The sequence below is a fragment of the Corella eumyota genome, chromosome 1 (assembly GCF_963082875.1).
Source record: "Corella eumyota chromosome 1, kaCorEumy4.1, whole genome shotgun sequence".
Taxonomy (NCBI): Eukaryota; Metazoa; Chordata; class Ascidiacea; order Phlebobranchia; family Corellidae; genus Corella; species Corella eumyota.
The window spans coordinates 20,710,386-20,727,253 of NC_137490.1; the positions used below are offsets into that span (position 1 = coordinate 20,710,386).

Sequence of the window (16,868 nt, forward strand, 5' to 3'; positions counted from 1 at the left end):
ATATTACGCGCCGTTATACAAACATCCTTTTTTAAACCAACCGTTTTTTTAGATTATATTCTATTGAGGCCTTTGTTCTACTTCGGTATCTCATTTCATTTGTTGCTATGGAACCTGATTACAATTGATCCATTTTCTATACTCTCATTTATTCACATAGTGTTGTGGAGCTGTTAATTAAGTTATATTTTTAAAAGATGTCTATCTTAAAGTTGCTTATAATTACACCTTTATAAACCATATAAACTTATTGCTGTTGAATTAATAATATGTTTTAAGTCAAGTTTTACGAAGTGTTATAATATAATATATAAGGAAGTTGTCTTTAAGGAAGGGATTTTTAAACAAAGATAGCCTTATAAGGCTTACAGTTTTTAGACTTATAGAAAAAGCTTTCCTGTTTAATTTTAAGCACGCTATAATTAAGTTAAACTAAGGCAATGTGGAGTGTAGCAAGAACTGCGTCGTCCAAGGGCAAGTTGTCAGCCATGGCAGCTGATTCACCTTCTACGGTTCATCCACAAACTGCTTCGACTATTAACGAAGGCGATGTTGAAGACGGTAAGTCGAAAACCTAAGGTAATGAGTTCGATTCCAGTCCTTGCGATTTTTTTGAAATCGTTTTAATTAGAGCGAATTTTGCAGTTGTGTCTCTACTTAAAACCAAACCTTACTTAATCTTCGTTATTTTGCTGATTTTTGCAATATATCTAAATCTAAAACTTAAGTTTTTATAAAAATAGCCAAACCTGCCTTTTCTAAAGTTGGTATTATTAAACCACCTATTGTCCAAGAATTCTTAAACAAAACATAAAAATTCTAAATATTGTAAAACAATTGTGTTTTAAAATCTGTACTTGGCTTATCTGCTACATAAAATTAGCCATTTTTAAAAGTTACAATACTACGTAGGCTAAATACCATGTAAGCTCTGTGGGTCATTCCTTTGCTTTAAGTATTCCACTGGGCAAATAATATCAAAATTCGGGCAAATTCTATTGTGTTGTAAATGGGTGAATGAGCGTAAATAACGGGTCATATCTTGTCAAAAGAAATGTGCTAACGTATAGTATAAAGCTTGTAACACAATAATAGTTCGAAGCGTTAAAAAGCGTATTTGACTTGACGGCCTGTAAGTCAATAGAAGGCGTAGTAGCGCTTATGAATCTCTGTAGTGGTTGGTTGCTATGACAATGTAGTGTGCCAATTATTAATATCGATTCGAACAGTCTGTAAAATCAAAGTCGTCGTTTGTTAAAACTGAATTATGTCGTCGATTTCAAAGCTAACTAAAAGTAAGTAAACTTATTAAAAACTTCAAATGTTAATGTTTTTAACAGTTAAGTTTGTAAGTTTATAGTGCTGTAATAATTGTTTAAATAGTATAAACAGACAGACAAAAACATATTTACAATTGTCTAATTGTTAACTTATTTTTACATTGTTTGACGTAAAAGTCCTTTTTCTATGTATTTTTTTTTATAAGAAATTAATCTAATTAACAAAACTATTACAGCAAGCTGGCTAGAGCCTTAACCATTGGATTTTTTATATATAGTATTCAAGTAGCAATGTATCTTCTTCTACGAAACTTAAGCAATATATATAGAAATTTTTTTTTGATTTATAAAAATAATGTTTTAGAAACATACAAATCATGTGTTATATGTTTAGATAAATCAAAGAAGAAGATAATATCTGGGACCCCTGATAAGCCCCCCTCTCCAGTCGAACAAAAAAACAATGATGTGATTAATAATGAGGAGATACAGAAGCTTGCGATTAAAGATGAAGATCTAAAAGAAGTAACTATTTTTTTAAAACTTTAAAAATACTTTAAAAAAATAAATTTAAAAAAATAATGAAATTGAAATGTTTCTCTAAATGCTAACCTTTTTAAAATACATTTTTTAATTTTTTTTGGCTTAATTGAATGAAACACCATTATTTAACCACACAGCTACATTTGGTTCATGAAAAACCATTAGACACCAGCAGAGAACCAGTTTCAGAAAACTTTATAGTTCGAAGAGTAAAAACATCAGAATTACCAGTTCAAAAACCAACCAGACGAATATTGGTTGCTAGACCAGCACCCCCTGATGCACAACTTAAACCAATTGATTATTCTGGTCCATCTGGTCCAAGGTAAGTAAAAAATATGGTTGTTTTTTATTATAAAATATAGTGTTTTTTTAATTTAGAAATTTTAATTTGGTTTTTTAATTTTAATTCGGTTCAAAAAAAAATTAAATAAAAAACAAAAAACAAGTTATTTAAAATAAGGGTCCGTAAATTACCAAATATTTTTAATTATGTAAATTTTTTAAATTTTATGTTATTAACCTTTAAACAATTGTAAAGGTACTTGCCTGATGGTAGAATTGTTCCATATAGTTTGTTAGGATCGGTTGAAAATTTTGTAAGTGAAGCTGTGAAAAGAAATGATATGAGGGTAATTCTTTAACTATAAATTAGTCAAGCTTTGTAATTAAATTAAATGCCCTGTTGTTAATTACTTCTTAAAGTTATTTTTTGTTACAAATTTTTGTGTAAAAGTGATTTTTTTAAACTTTTGATATAAAAAGGCCAATTTTAAAGCCTTAATGTTGTAAAATTTATCGAATTTTAAGATTATTTATTGTTTTAAATTATTTTTGATTATGAGGCCAACTTTAAAGCCTAAACATTTTTACTTTTTTTTTTGTATATATTTTTATCCTCGATGTGGGAAAGTCGAATGCGCAACTTAAACATAGAGTAACATGTTACTCCGACCCAGTCTCAAGTTGTCTGTGGCAGTTTGGAATATTATAGATTATAATTGCCCGATAATTATGCTGCTGATTAAGTGCTGGCCCAGCAGGAGCTCATACCGTTTATAGCGCATTACTCAAGGGCGCTACAGCATGAGATCAGTGGGGATTGAACCCACGACCTCATGTGTGGTGTAGAAAGTGTTCTTACCACTACACCACGCTGCCGGTATTTAGTAAAATTTGTTACCTTAACTCAATCTTGAGTTTACTTTGACAGTTTAAGATATTATTGATTATGATGAAACCAGAAAGCAGTTGAACCTTATGGAATAATGTTTAATTATTGATTTTAAAAAATTTAAAATATTTTAATTTTTAGCCCGACTCTCCCGCTGTTACTGAAGTACCTGACCTTCAACCTCAGAGGTTAAAGGTAAAAAAATACGAGAGGCCGAGAAGTGTTGCCAACGACAAAATTCCAACTGCAATTAATCAGGAGAGAGCATTGTTGCACTGGAGAAGAAAAATGGCTGACAGAAAGCGCCAGCAAGGACATATTTCGAGTAAATTGTTAAAATTTATGTTTTTTTTGTATTTTAAAGGGGTTACAATTGTGACTTCGAGTTTTAAATATTATTGGTTTAATTTGTCTAGTAGTTGAACTGTGATTGGTATTTGGTTTAGCAAGAATTATGCTGTTAAGAGCTTCTTACACAAGGGCACTAAGGCATAGATCTATTGGGGATCTAACCCAGGACCTTATACAATAAAGCCAAGTGTTTTAACCCCTAATATACCGTGTTGGCACTAAAAAGATTTTAATGTAAAATATTTTTTAAATTAAATATTTTTCAGATCTGTTAGAGAAACCACTGGATAGATTGGTGATGAATCAGGATGGAAGGTTTAGGTCGATGCAGGAGAAAAGAAAGTTGGTGGATCGAGCTATTCCTGCTATGGACTATGGAAAGGGGTGTAAGTTTATTAAATAGAAATAAAAATTAAGATTTTATTATGATAAGAATGTAAGTTATAGATATGGAGGTGGTTATAATTTTTGATGTTAAGTTTTACATTTTTTTATTGCTTTAAATTTAAATAATTTAATTTGTAAATTAGTAAAATGACTGAACTGTTTTTTGATTATTACCTGAACTTATTTTTCTAAATGGGTATACTTACAAAAAAACATAATTGTAAAACTTTTTTCGCCGAAATTATGTTAATTTTTTTAAAATTATGTTTCCAGAATAGGGTAAGGGCGAGAATGATTTTATAAAAAACATCTCAATTGTGTTTTTAGTAAATTTAAAATTGATTAAACATCTAGTATATTTTAGATCGGGTTGGAAGTGAGTTCTGGAAACAACAAGAAAGTTTTGGTGATGACCTCACTGGAATAAAAATGACCTTGACAAAAACTGAAAGGGGAAGCCCCATGGAGTTTGGTAAGAAAATATAATATTAAGTAACAACTAGTTAAACTTTATTAAATAAAGTTCAAGAAACTTAGTTTTTTAATTTTTTTAAACAAAATTAATATCTGGCTGTTGGCGTTAATATTTAAGGTTTAAGTAAGGTGCTATAAGTGTCTTATAAGTGGCAATATGATTAATAACATCCAAGACTGTCTAGTCAATTTGAGACTAGGTCAGGGAAACTAATGTTACTCTAAGTTTGGGTCTTTTTTGTTTTGCAGATAAAGATATTAAAAAATATCTGTAATTTATTTATTTTTAAAATTTTGAAATTTTTTCAGAACATATTGGCAAACCCCGAACAGTTCAACATGAAATAGGAACAAGAAACAAAGGAGAACAACTAACAGTTGACCCTCGTAAAACTTGGCATTCAAGTCAATATTTAAGAACTAGAACTCAACAACTTAAACCAGTTTTAAATGAATTGGATCCATATCATCCTGTACGTTATAAAGCGGTTTCAAAATTTAAGAAAAAATCTTTTTTTGCAATTTTAGATATACTTTAAATATGTGATTATTCATTTTATTTTTATTATGTTCGGGGCACTTTTAAATCAATATGTAATAAAGCTTACTGAAAAATATATTCATATACATATATATGAATATCTAATTTACATGCCTTCAAAATTTAAAATATTAAAATTATGCAAAAAATGTTGTTATTTTTGTTTGTATTTTAAATGGTATTTTTTTAAGTTAAATGATTCCAAATAATTTTTTCAGGATTTAAACAACCTTGAAGTGATTGGAAATAATGAGGAAAAATTGGAAGTACTGCCAGGAGCAAATAATTATGAAAATGGTGAAATATACCCACCACAACAACCTGAGTATCAAGTAAAAAATTAAAATACTTAAAACAAGTTGCTAATTATTTAATATGGATAAACTTTTTCACTAAAATAGTAAATTAAATTTTTGTAAAATTTATTTATTTGGCTCAATTTTAAAATTAAAGTTTTTTTGACAAATTTTTGTCGCAAATTTTAAACAAAATTTTATATTTTAGAACCCACTCGATAAATACCCCGATGTTATAATGGAACCTATCACAGGACCTTCTATTATATTTGCCAGCCACCAAGCTAGTTGGGTAGGAAATAGTACAGAACATAAAGGTAAAAATAATCAAAAAATAACCAAAAAAAATTAAAAAATTCAAATCAGATATTACTAATTGTTAAACCTTAGATATTGTTATTTGATTTATGTGGTAACTATTATACTTGTTAACGATAAAATTTACTGAATTTGAAGAAATTTTATGCATAAACTATAATTTTTTGCAAGTTTTTGAAAGCATTAGCTTGTTAGTTATTGTTAGTTAGCTCTACAGACTGAATTTCAGCCATTAAGTTTCTTGTTTTTATTATGTTAGCAATAAATATTTACCTATGCACTACAAATGATAGTTTTTTTATTTTAATAGCATATAAATTATACAAGTTGATTTAGCTTTAATATTTATAGATTTTAAAATTTAAATTATTTTTTAACATTTTATTAAATTAGGTGAAGTTGGATTTGAAACTCGTGTAACATTTGAAGCAAAATCAAATGAAAGATCGACCCAGTATTTAAGTGTAGAGAATAACGGAACAACTGCTATTTATTATGAATGGACAAAAGTGCCAAAAGTTGTTGCATTCGAAGCTTTAAAAGTGGATCTTACTCAGAGATTTTATTTCAATACTGGAGAAGGTAAGTTAAAAATCTCATAAATATTTTGGATCAATATACTTTATAGTTTCTGAAATTTATAACGTTTTTTTAAGGCGTATTTAATATTACCAATACAACTTTAAATTTTGTGGGTAAATTTTGTAAAAAAATAAATTTAATTCTTATTACATTTACCCTTTACTATTTTTAAGTGAAAATTTAATGTTTTTATCATATATTATTTTCTGTTACTTTTTTGTCATTTACTTAAACTTATTTAACAACTTTGATTTATTTTGTATAGGAGTAATATTACCTGGGGACACCCGAAAATTTCCGTTTATTTTCAAATCCGCGATTGCTGGAATTTTTACTGAAACTTGGAGGTTGACAACTAAGCCAGCTGTGATGGGCGGAGCCTCACTACAGGTAGTTCGATTGACAGCCGATGTTAAACTTAAGATATTTTTTACTTAAGGCCTAAACACTATTAAAATAACATATTTATAGTTTAAAAGTGCTTACACTATTCAGAAATTTTAAAATTGTTATTAAATTGCTTTTAAAAAATTTGCAATCCTTTTTGGGCTGAACTATAAAACAAACACAGTATTTGTTTTTTTTACATGTATTTATTCCAAATGTGAAAGGCTTAATTTATTACCTTCACTCATTGCTAAATTTGTTACTTTAACCCAGAATTACATAGACTTTGTCAGTTTTTGGACTTTAGCAGTTTTTTTTATATAATGGCGCTATTTAAAAAATATATTTATGTCAAAAATTTATATGTCTACAGAATAACTAAAACTGTCGTTTGTGATGCGCAAATTAATGCAAATATTAGTTTTAACTATATTATTCCAAATGAAATTTTGACGGTGCGGCGGGCTATCATTTAGTTAATAATAATAATTGCCTGATAATTAATGTGTTAATTGTTTTTTTGGTTCGTCAGAAGTTCATAATATTCCTGTTATTTTTTTTTTTTAAATTTGGCTTAAATTTATATTTTTACCAGGTTGTATTGAAAGGAGTTGCAGTTGATGATGAAAGAACGACAGTTTGTCGAAGTCACATCGAGAATGAGTTGGAACAACGGGAAGCTAAAGTTTGTGTGAAAAATATTATTGAGGAAATAGTGAGAAGTATAAAAACACCAGATAGGTGAGTTTAAGTAAAAGTTATGTTTATGCCATGTTGTTTTCTCTCATTTTAAAGATATTAGTTAGATATTATTTTTAACATTTTAATTTTTTTTATTTAAAATGTTGTAAAATTTGTGTTTTTATTATTTTTTTTTAAATTTTTTTATAATTTTAAAAACATATATATTTTTTTAGTTTAACAATTATATTTGTTGAAACTATACCCAAACTGCATTAAAAGTGAAATAAAAATTTAAACTTGAATTAATTTTAAATTTGAATTTTAGATCACCATCTCCTATTGATTTGTATATAACTGAAGAAGAAATATTTGAGCGAAAAAATCCTGGCAGATTTTATGATCATGAAACTGTTAACGAACTGAAAAACATCTATCTACAGGTTATTGGTGTAAATTATAGTTAATTTTTGTTGTTTAAAATTTGATTTTTTAAAAAAATTGTGTTGTAAAAATTTTTTTTTAGTATTAATGATAAATTTTGGTTGTTTTATTAAAAAAAATATTAATATTTAAAAATTTAATAAAAATCAAGTTTAATTGGCTGTTTAAAAATGTTTTTTTTCTGGAAAACTATGAAAAATGCTTTTTTTTTTTAAAGAATCGGTGTCGTAAAAAGGTTTTTTTTAGTATTGATAATTTATTTTTGTTTTTAATAAAAAAGGTGTTTTATTTAAAAACCTTATTGAAATAAAGTTTAATTTGCTTTTTATATATTTTTTTATTTAAAATAAATTCAAAAAATAAAAGGAAAAAAATTTTAATATTTAACTTTTTTTTCAGTTATTTACTGAGGAAGACAGGGAAGGCAAGGAGTGGGATTTGTCCTTGGATGACCTCCAATCCTGCGTCAATTTGATCCCGGATGAAGAGGCTAAGGAAGAGTTGTTAGCCGGAGTCAACACTGTGATCAACAAGCTCTCAAATCCTCCGCTTACTCCGGCACAAAGAAAAATGTATACGGCAGGGTAAGTTCTGCTAGATTTCAGATTTTTTTTAATTAAAAAATAAAAAAAAATATTTATTTTTAGAACAAAATTGCTGTTTTGATATTTTTAAAATTCTTGCATGTATTTTTATTTAAATAATTTTATTTACTAGTTTTTTTTAATTGAAATTTTTTATTTATTTTGTATTAAACTTTGTTTATTTCAACTATTTGAAAATTTAACTAATTTTTTGTTGATGTTAAATTGTGGCGATTTATCACATGCTAAAAAAATCTGAATAAATTAAAATTTTCTACAAAGTTTTAACAAAAAAACTTCTATTTGTTTTCAGTATATTTCAAACTTTATTTTTTTACCAAATAGATACAAGTTATGGCAGAATACAATAGATAATATATCTGGATGTTCGATGTTGGTGCGGAATATAATGGGTTTACCTGAAGTCATTATGACAGAATCATTCAGTGAACCTGAACCCTGTAAGTTATTGGTGTTTTATTTATTTCAAGTTTTAATATGCTATTTGTATTGTTTGTTAATTTTTAGTATAAATTGATAAAGTAGGCTTTTATAAGCCTAAAATTTGGATGTTTTATTGGGTAAATATTTAAGTAATATTTATATACCTTCTTTTAATAATTTTTTTTTAAATATTAGTTTAAGTATTGCATAATATAGATATACAATATTGAAATCAGTTAAACCATCAAATTATCGGCGTTGAATTTATAGTGTTTAAAATATCACCAAATAATTTAATTTTTGTCTAATTAGCCTCCACTGCAGCTATACCCCCAGCTCAAACTAAAGCTGACTCAAAAGGCAAGCTAGTTTGTGAAATTCACGCTTTGCTTTTTGTGACGAGTTTGCACATTTGTTTTGCCAAAACATTTTTTTTCTGGCTTGTTTTATTAACCAAACACCAATGCTTAATAACATACTTCAGCAAAAAAATAACCAAGTTTTAATCTACTAGCTATTTCTATTCTTCAGTTAGTAATAAATAAGATTTAAGGCTTATTTTTAAACGGAATTCCATCAGTTTTTATCTTATAGCCAATACTTTCTGCTTTGCTTTTCATACTAAATATAGAAGAATGTTGTCATTACATTTCACAAGAAAAGTTTTAATTTTAACACAAAGTTAAACTTATTGTGCTTACTGAATATAGGCTAATAAAGCAAGTTAGGCAAGGATTTTAATTTTGTTAACTCTACAATAAAAAGGTTTGTGCTGAGATTTAGAGTTTTTTTGTTTTTAGTGGTGTCAGCCAAATCTATTAATTCACAAGCTTCAAGTCAAGGAAAAAGTAAGTCAGTCTACTAGTACATTACAACATTTTAACTTGGGACTTAGAGAAAAAAAGGGGGCAATATATTTTATTTAGAATAGAATAAGCAAGTTAAATGAGCTGTAATGGGTAGTAACTATGAAACTATATTATTTATAGAGTCCAATATATAAGTTGTGAGTGGATGATATACAATGCTTTTTGTTTCATTTATTTTATATTGCTGTGCATTTTTTTATTTTATAAAGTGTGTTTTTAATATAACATAACCTCTTTTTATAAATAACTAAAATAGATTTAATTTTTATTTTTTAACATTGCTTTTCTTTTCAGATGATAAAAAAGGCAAGGGTAAAAAGAGTACTGGTAAAGAGGGGAAAGAAGATAAAGGTAAAAAGGGAGGCAAAAAAGAAGTGAGTTTTTTTGTTTTGGTTCTATACAAAATATTTTCAAGTATCTATTAAAAATTTTTCTTTTATTTTTTTTATTGATTTTTTTTATTTTGGTGCTGTAAAACTAAACGAAAATTTTAAGATATAAATAAGATTTTAATTTCCCGATGTTATTTATGTATTTAAGACTTTAAACTATTTAAGAATTTCGGGTCGGATTTTAATTGTTGTAAAATGGTCACAACTTTCAACAAATATTTGCCCGCGATAATTTACCTGTGCACTAAAACAGCAGTCTTATTTATTTTGTAGGCTTATGAAATAATCATATTTAAATATATATCGTCCCTAAGATCTATTATGTATGTTTGAACATAAGTAAAAACACACATTTTGTTAAAATATTTTCAGAGGCCAAAAAGTAAAGGAAAGGGAGGAAAACAACCTGCCCAGAGTCCAACAAAGGAATTATCTGTTGATCGTGATATTGGCTCTAAGACACCATCTAGTGTTAGACCAGTACAGGCCGATACCTTGGACCCAGCAACCAGAAAAAAATACACAGAAAAAATGTATAGTCAAGTAAGTGTACGATTTTTAAGTTTTTGGCACATTTTTTGCATTTTTGTTTTATTTTATATAAATATTGTAGTAAGTATATAAAAAAATGTATCTAAAATAAAAAAATGTAGTATTAAAAATTGTGAAAAATTTAATTTTTAATTTAAAAAAATAGTTTTTTTTTTAAATAAAATTCTTGATTTAAAGGTTTACATTTTGTTGGTTGAAATGGTTGACAGCATGACCTTAGCATTTTCAGAAGCTGAGTCAGCGGAATAATTTTATTTTAATTTTTTATTAAACGTGTACCCAAATTTTTATACTTTTTGTTGCAATAAACATTTATTTTAGTTAAATGTCTGTTCACTCTAGTATAGGTTAAAATGTAGGCACTTATTTAGTTCGAATACACATTCACTTTTTTGACACAGTTTTATTTTTTTGTTTATAAGTCATTCTGTTTTTTGGATATATTTTGAAATTATTTAAAAAAAAAGTTAAGCAGAACCTATTTCGCCATTTTCTTGTTTACGCTAGGTTGTTATCTCCCTTTAGTCATGTGTTTACACCTTTGATCACGTGTTTACACCTACATGTTAGTTTAACTGTGTTGATATGAATTGTATGGTAAACTCGTGATGCTAGTTTGTAGACGATTTTACGTTACCAAACTTTTAAATTCAAATTTAACGGTCTTATTTCGAGTGCATATGACTTGAATATCGGTTAAAGAAATTGGCAAAAATATGTAAAAACAAAAAATATACGCCAATTTTTTGCCTTGACATGTTTTTTTGGCTATATGACGTCATAGGTATAAATTATTTCGTAGATTTTTTTTAAATTAATTTTTTCGGATTTTTAATTCACTTTACCAAAACAACCGTAGAGGCATAATAAACGTATTTTAAAAATATAATTAAGAAATATTAATACGCATAAAAGATATAAGCATAAGTCATAAAAAAAACTTTTAAATTCAAATTTAATTGTCTTATTACATGTGCATATGCAAAACTTAAATACCAGATAAAGAAATTTTCGGAAAAAATCAAAAACAAAAAAAGTTAAGGATAATATTTTGTTTGGGTAAAAGTCCAATGTTTTGTGTTGCATTTAATAAGTGATATTGTTTTATTACACAAATATTGGAGAACTTGTTTAAGAATATATTCAACAATTATAAAATGAAAAAGTGAACAATTTTATGCATTTTAATTGGCGTTTAAAATATGCTTCAAATTAAACGAAATCCAAATTATTATTTTTTTTGGTTAATTTTTTTTTCCATTTCCTCTTATTTACGCAATATTGCAAAAGTTTTTAAATCGCGTTGTGGTGTAGTGGTTGAGGTTCATGCGTTTGAATTCTGAAGCTATGGTTCGATTACCACTGTGATCATTCAGTTCCACATAAGTTTTTTAACATTTTGCAAAAATTTTTAGTAGAACAAAAGTTTGAGCTAATTTTTATTTTGGGTTTAATTAGGTCACGTGATATTTTTGGCCAATGATATTGCATATAAATTTAAAAAAAAAAATAAAAAATTTTAAATCAAAAATAATTGCTCTGTTAGAATTGCACAGGTCTAATTAACGTGTTTACCAAATATTTTTTGAAAATATTAATATTCATAAAAGTTATGACACTTTTATTGAAATTTTATGAAATCTCAAAACCTAAAATTTTATATTTTATTAGACGCGCATTGGTGTAACTAACATTCAAGATAAAACATTTTGCAAAAATATTTATTAGAATAAAAGTTAGAGCTAATTTTTATTTTGGGTTTAATTAGGTCACGTGATATTTTTGGCCAATGATATTGCATATAAATTTTTTAAAAAAAATAAAAAATTTTAAATAAAAAAATAATTGCTTCTTGAGAACTGCACAGGTCCAATTAACGTGTTCACAAAATATTTTTCGAAAATATTAATATTCATAAAAGTTATGAAACTTTTATTAAAAATTTATGAAATCTCAAAACCTAAAACTTTATATTTTATTAGACGTACATTGGCCTAACTAACATTCAAGATAAAAAATTTCGCAAAAATTTTTAGTAGAACAAAAGTTTGAGCTAATTTTTATTTTGGGTTTAATTAGGTCACGTGATATTTTTGGCCAATGATATTGCATATAAATTTTTAAAATAAATAAAAAATTTTAAATCAAAAAATAATTGCTCTGTTAGAATTGCACAGGTCTAATTAACGTGTTTACCAAATATTTTTTGAAAATATTAAAATTCATAAAAGTTATGACACTTTTATTGAAATTTTATGAAATCTCAAAACCTAAAATTTTATATTTTATTAGACGCGCATTGGTGTAACTAACATTCAAGATAAAACATTTAGCAAAAATATTTATTAGAATAAAAGTTAGAGCTAATTTTTATTTTGGGTTTAATTAGGTCACGTGATATTTTTGGCCAATGATATTGCATATAAATTTTTTGAAAAAAATAAAAAATATTAAGTCAAAAAATAATTGCTCTGTTAGAATTGCACAGGTCCAATTAACGTGTTTGCCAAAAATTTTTTGAAAATATTAATATTCATAAAAGTTATGACACTTTTATTAAAATTTTATGAAATCTCAAAACCTAAAATTTTATATTTTATTAGACGTACATTGGCCTAACTAACATTCAAGATAAAACATTTTGCAAAAATTTTCAGTAGAACAAAAGTTAGAGCTTATTTTTATTTTGGGTTTAATTAGGTCACGTGATATTTTTGGCCTATGATATTGCATATAAATTTTTTGAAAAAAATAAAAAATTTTAAATTAAAAAATAATTGCTTCTTGAGAACTGCACAGGTCCAATTAACGTGTTCACAAAATATTTTTCGAAAATATTAATATTAATAAAAGTTATGACACTTTTATTAAAAATTTATGAAATCTTAAAACCTAAAATTTTATATTTAAGTAGACGCGCATTGACGTAACTAACATTCAAGATAAAACATTTTGCAAAAATTTTTAGTAGAACAAAAGTTTGAGCTAATTTTTATTTTGGGTTTAATTAGGTCACGTGATATTTTTGGCCAATGATATTGCATATAAATTTTTTGAAAAAAATAAAAAATTTTAAATCAAAAAATAATTGCTCTGTTAGAATTGCACAGGTCTAATTAACGTGTTTACCAAATATTTTTTGAAAATATTAATATTCATAAAAGTTATGACACTTTTATTGAAATTTTATGAAATCTCAAAACCTAAAATTTTATATTTTATTAGACGCGCATTGGTGTAACTAACATTCAAGATAAAACATTTTGCAAAAATATTTATTAGAATAAAAGTTTGAGCTAATTTTTATTTTGGGTTTAATTAGGTCACGTGATATTTTTGGCCAATGATATTGCATATAAATTTTTTGAAAAATATAAAAAATTTTAAATTAAAAAATAATTGCTTTGTGAGAATTGCACAGGTCCAATTAACGTGTTTACCAAATATTTTTTGAAAATATTAATATTCATAAAAGTTATGACACTTTTATTGACATTTTATGAAATCTCAAAACCTAAAATTTTATATTTTATTAGACGCGCATTGGTGTAACTAACATTCAAGATAAAACATTTAGCAAAAATATTTATTAGAATAAAAGTTAGAGCTAATTTTTATTTTGGGTTTAATTAGGTCACGTGATATTTTTGGCCAATGATATTGCATATAAATTTTTTGAAAAAAATAAAAAATATTAAATCAAAAAATAATTGCTCTGTTAGAATTGCACAGGTCTAATTAACGTGTTTACCAAAAATTTTTTAAAAATATTAATATTCATAAAAGTTATGACACTTTTATTGAAATTTTATGAAATCTCAAAACCTAAAATTTTATATTTTATTAAACGCGCATTGGTGTAACTAACATTCAAGATAAAACATTTTGCAAAAATATTTATTAGAATAAAAGTTAGAGCTAATTTTTATTTTGGGTTTAATTAGGTCACGTGATATTTTTGGCCAATGATATTGCATATAAATTTTTTGAAAAAAATAAAAAAATTTAAATAAAAAAATAATTGCTCTGTTAGAATTGCACAGGTCCAACTAACGTGTTTACCAAATATTTTTTGAAAATATTAATATTCATGAAAGTTATGACACTTTTATTGACATTTTATGAAATCTCAAAACCTAAAATTTTATATTTTATTAGACGCGCATTGGTGTAACTAACATTCAAGATAAAACATTTTGCAAAAATATTTATTAGAATAAAAGTTAGAGCTAATTTTTATTTTGGGTTTAATTAGGTCACGTGATATTTTTGGCCAATGATATTGCATATAAATTTTTTGAAAAAAATAAAAATTTTAAATCAAAAAATAATTGCTCTGTTAGAATTGCACAGGTCCAAATAAAGTGTTTACCAAATATTTTTTGAAAATATTAATATTCATAAAAGTTATGACACTTTTATTGAAATTTTATGAAATCTCAAAACCTAAAATTTTATATTTTATTAGACGTACATTGCCTTAAGTAACATTCAAGATAAAACATTTTGCAAAAATTTTCGGTAAAACAAAAGTTAGAGCTAATTTTTATTTTGGGTTTAATTAGGTCACGTGATATTTTTGGCCAATGATATTGCATATAAATTTTTTGAAAAAAATAAAAAATTTTAAATTAAAAAATAATTGCTTCGTGAGAATTGCACAGGTCCAATTAACGTGTTTACCAAATATTTTTTGAAAATATTAATATTCATAAAGGTTATGACACTTTTATTGAAATTATGAAATCTCAAAACCTAAAATTTTATATTTTATTAGACGCGCATTGGTGTAACTAACATTCAAGATAAAACATTTAGCAAAAATATTTATTAGAATAAAAGTTAGAGCTAATTTTTATTTTGGGTTTAATTAGGTCACGTGATATTTTTGGCCAATGATATTGCATATAAATATTTAAAAAAAAATATAAATTTTAAATCAAAAAATATTTGCTCTGTTAGAATTGCACAGGTCCAATTAACGTGTTTACCAAATATATTTTGAAAATATTAATATTCATAAAAGTTATGACACTTTTATTGAAATTTTATGAAATCTCAAAACCTAAAATTTTATATTTTATTAGACGCGCATTGATGTAACTAACAATCAAGATAAAACATTTAGCAAAAATATTTATTGGAATAAAAGTTAGAGCTAATTTTTATTTTGGGTTTAATTAGGTCACGTGATATTTTTGGCCAGTGATATTGCATATAAATTTTTTGAAAAAAATAAAAAATTTTAAATCAAAAAATAATTGCTCTGTTAGAATTGCACAGGTCCAAATAAAGTGTTTACCAAATATTTTTTGAAAATATTAATATTCATAAAAGTTATGACACTTTTATTAAAATTTTATGAAATCTCAAAACCTAAAATTTTATATTTTATTAAACGTACATTGGCTTAACTAACATTCAAGATAAAACATTTTGCAAAAATCTTCGGTAGGACAAAAGTTAGAGCTAATTTTTATTTTGGGTTTAATTAGGTCACGTGATATTTTTGGCCAATGATATTGCATATAAATTTTTTGAAAAAAATAAAAAATTTTAAATTAAAAAATAATTGCTTCGTGAGAATTGCACAGGTCCAATTAACGTGTTTACCAAATATTTTTTGAAAATATTAATATTCATAAAAGTTATGACACTTTTATTGAAATTTTATGAAATCTCAAAACCTAAAATTTTATATTTTATTAGACGCGCATTGGTGTAACTAACATTCAAGATAAAACATTTAGCAACAATATTTATTAGAATAAAAGTTAGAGCTAATTTTTTTTGGGGTTTAATTAGGTCACGTGATATTTTTGGCCAATGATATTGCATATAAAATTTTTGAAAAAAATAAAAATTTTAAATCAAAAAATAATTGCTCTGTTAGAATTGCACAGGTCCAATTAACGTGTTTACCAAATATTTTTTGAAAATATTAATATTCATAAAAGTTATGACACTTTTATTGAAATTTTATGAAATCTCAAAACCTAAAATTTTATATTTTATTAGACGTACATTGGCCTAACTAACATTCAAGATAAAACATTTTGCAAAAATTTTCGGTAGAAAAAAAGTTAGAGCTAATTTTTATTTTGGGTTTAATTAGGTCACGTGATATTTTTGGCCAATGATATTGCATATGAATTTTTTAAAAAAAATAAAAATTTTAAATCAAAAAATAATTGCTCTGTTAGAATTGCACAGGTCCAATTAACGTGTTTACAAAATATTTTTGGAAAATATTAATATTCATAAAAGTTATGACACTTTTATTAAAAATTTATGAAATCTTAAAACCTAAAATTTTATATTTAAGTAGACGCGCGTTGACGTAACTAACATTCAAGATAAAACATTTTGCAAAAATTTTTAGTAGAACAAAAGTTTGAGCTAATTTTTATTTTGGGTTTAATTAGGTCACGTGATATTTTTGGCCAATGATATTGCATATAAATTTGTAAAAAAAAATAAAAAATTTTAATCAAAAAATAATTGCTCTGTTAGAATTGCAACGTGTATACCAAATATTTAAAAAAAATAATAATATTCATAAACGTTAT

General features: G+C 25.5%; 1 protein-coding gene across 3 annotated transcripts; it reads left to right on the plus strand.

Moving 5' to 3' along the window:
* The first annotated feature begins 176 nt into the window (after positions 1-176).
* On the plus strand, positions 177-10,619 carry LOC145740748 (MYCBP-associated protein-like). Of its 3 annotated transcripts, none has more exons than XM_082558584.1 (20): positions 177-561; positions 1,675-1,805; positions 1,961-2,148; positions 2,365-2,455; positions 3,139-3,322; positions 3,615-3,734; positions 4,100-4,207; positions 4,519-4,682; positions 4,969-5,082; positions 5,255-5,363; positions 5,758-5,946; positions 6,212-6,336; positions 6,929-7,074; positions 7,343-7,457; positions 7,858-8,042; positions 8,388-8,503; positions 8,799-8,846; positions 9,650-9,729; positions 10,120-10,290; positions 10,477-10,619. In XM_082558584.1, the coding sequence occupies exons 1-20, from the start codon at positions 441-443 to the stop codon at positions 10,546-10,548; spliced, it is 2,577 nt and encodes an 858-aa protein (XP_082414710.1). In that variant the 5' UTR covers positions 177-440; the 3' UTR covers positions 10,549-10,619. The 3 variants fall into 3 exon arrangements, with proteins under 3 accessions (XP_082414710.1, XP_082414711.1, XP_082414712.1); XM_082558586.1 differs by lacking the exon at positions 177-561 and adding an exon at positions 583-1,295; XM_082558585.1 differs by lacking the exon at positions 8,799-8,846.
* Positions 10,620-16,868: the final 6,249 nt, after the last annotated feature.

What these genes read in the sequence shown, in the direction of transcription:
- LOC145740748 (XM_082558584.1), top strand. Translation starts at nt 441, where the DNA reads ATGTGGAGTGTAGCAAGAACTGCGTCGTCCAAGGGCAAGTTGTCAGCC. An exon ending in TATGGACTATGGAAAGGGGT is followed by an intron (nt 3,735 to 4,099) that starts GTAAGTTTATTA and finishes AGTATATTTTAG; the next exon opens with ATCGGGTTGGAAGTGAGTTC. An exon ending in CACAACAACCTGAGTATCAA is followed by an intron (nt 5,083 to 5,254) that starts GTAAAAAATTAA and finishes TTTATATTTTAG; the next exon opens with AACCCACTCGATAAATACCC.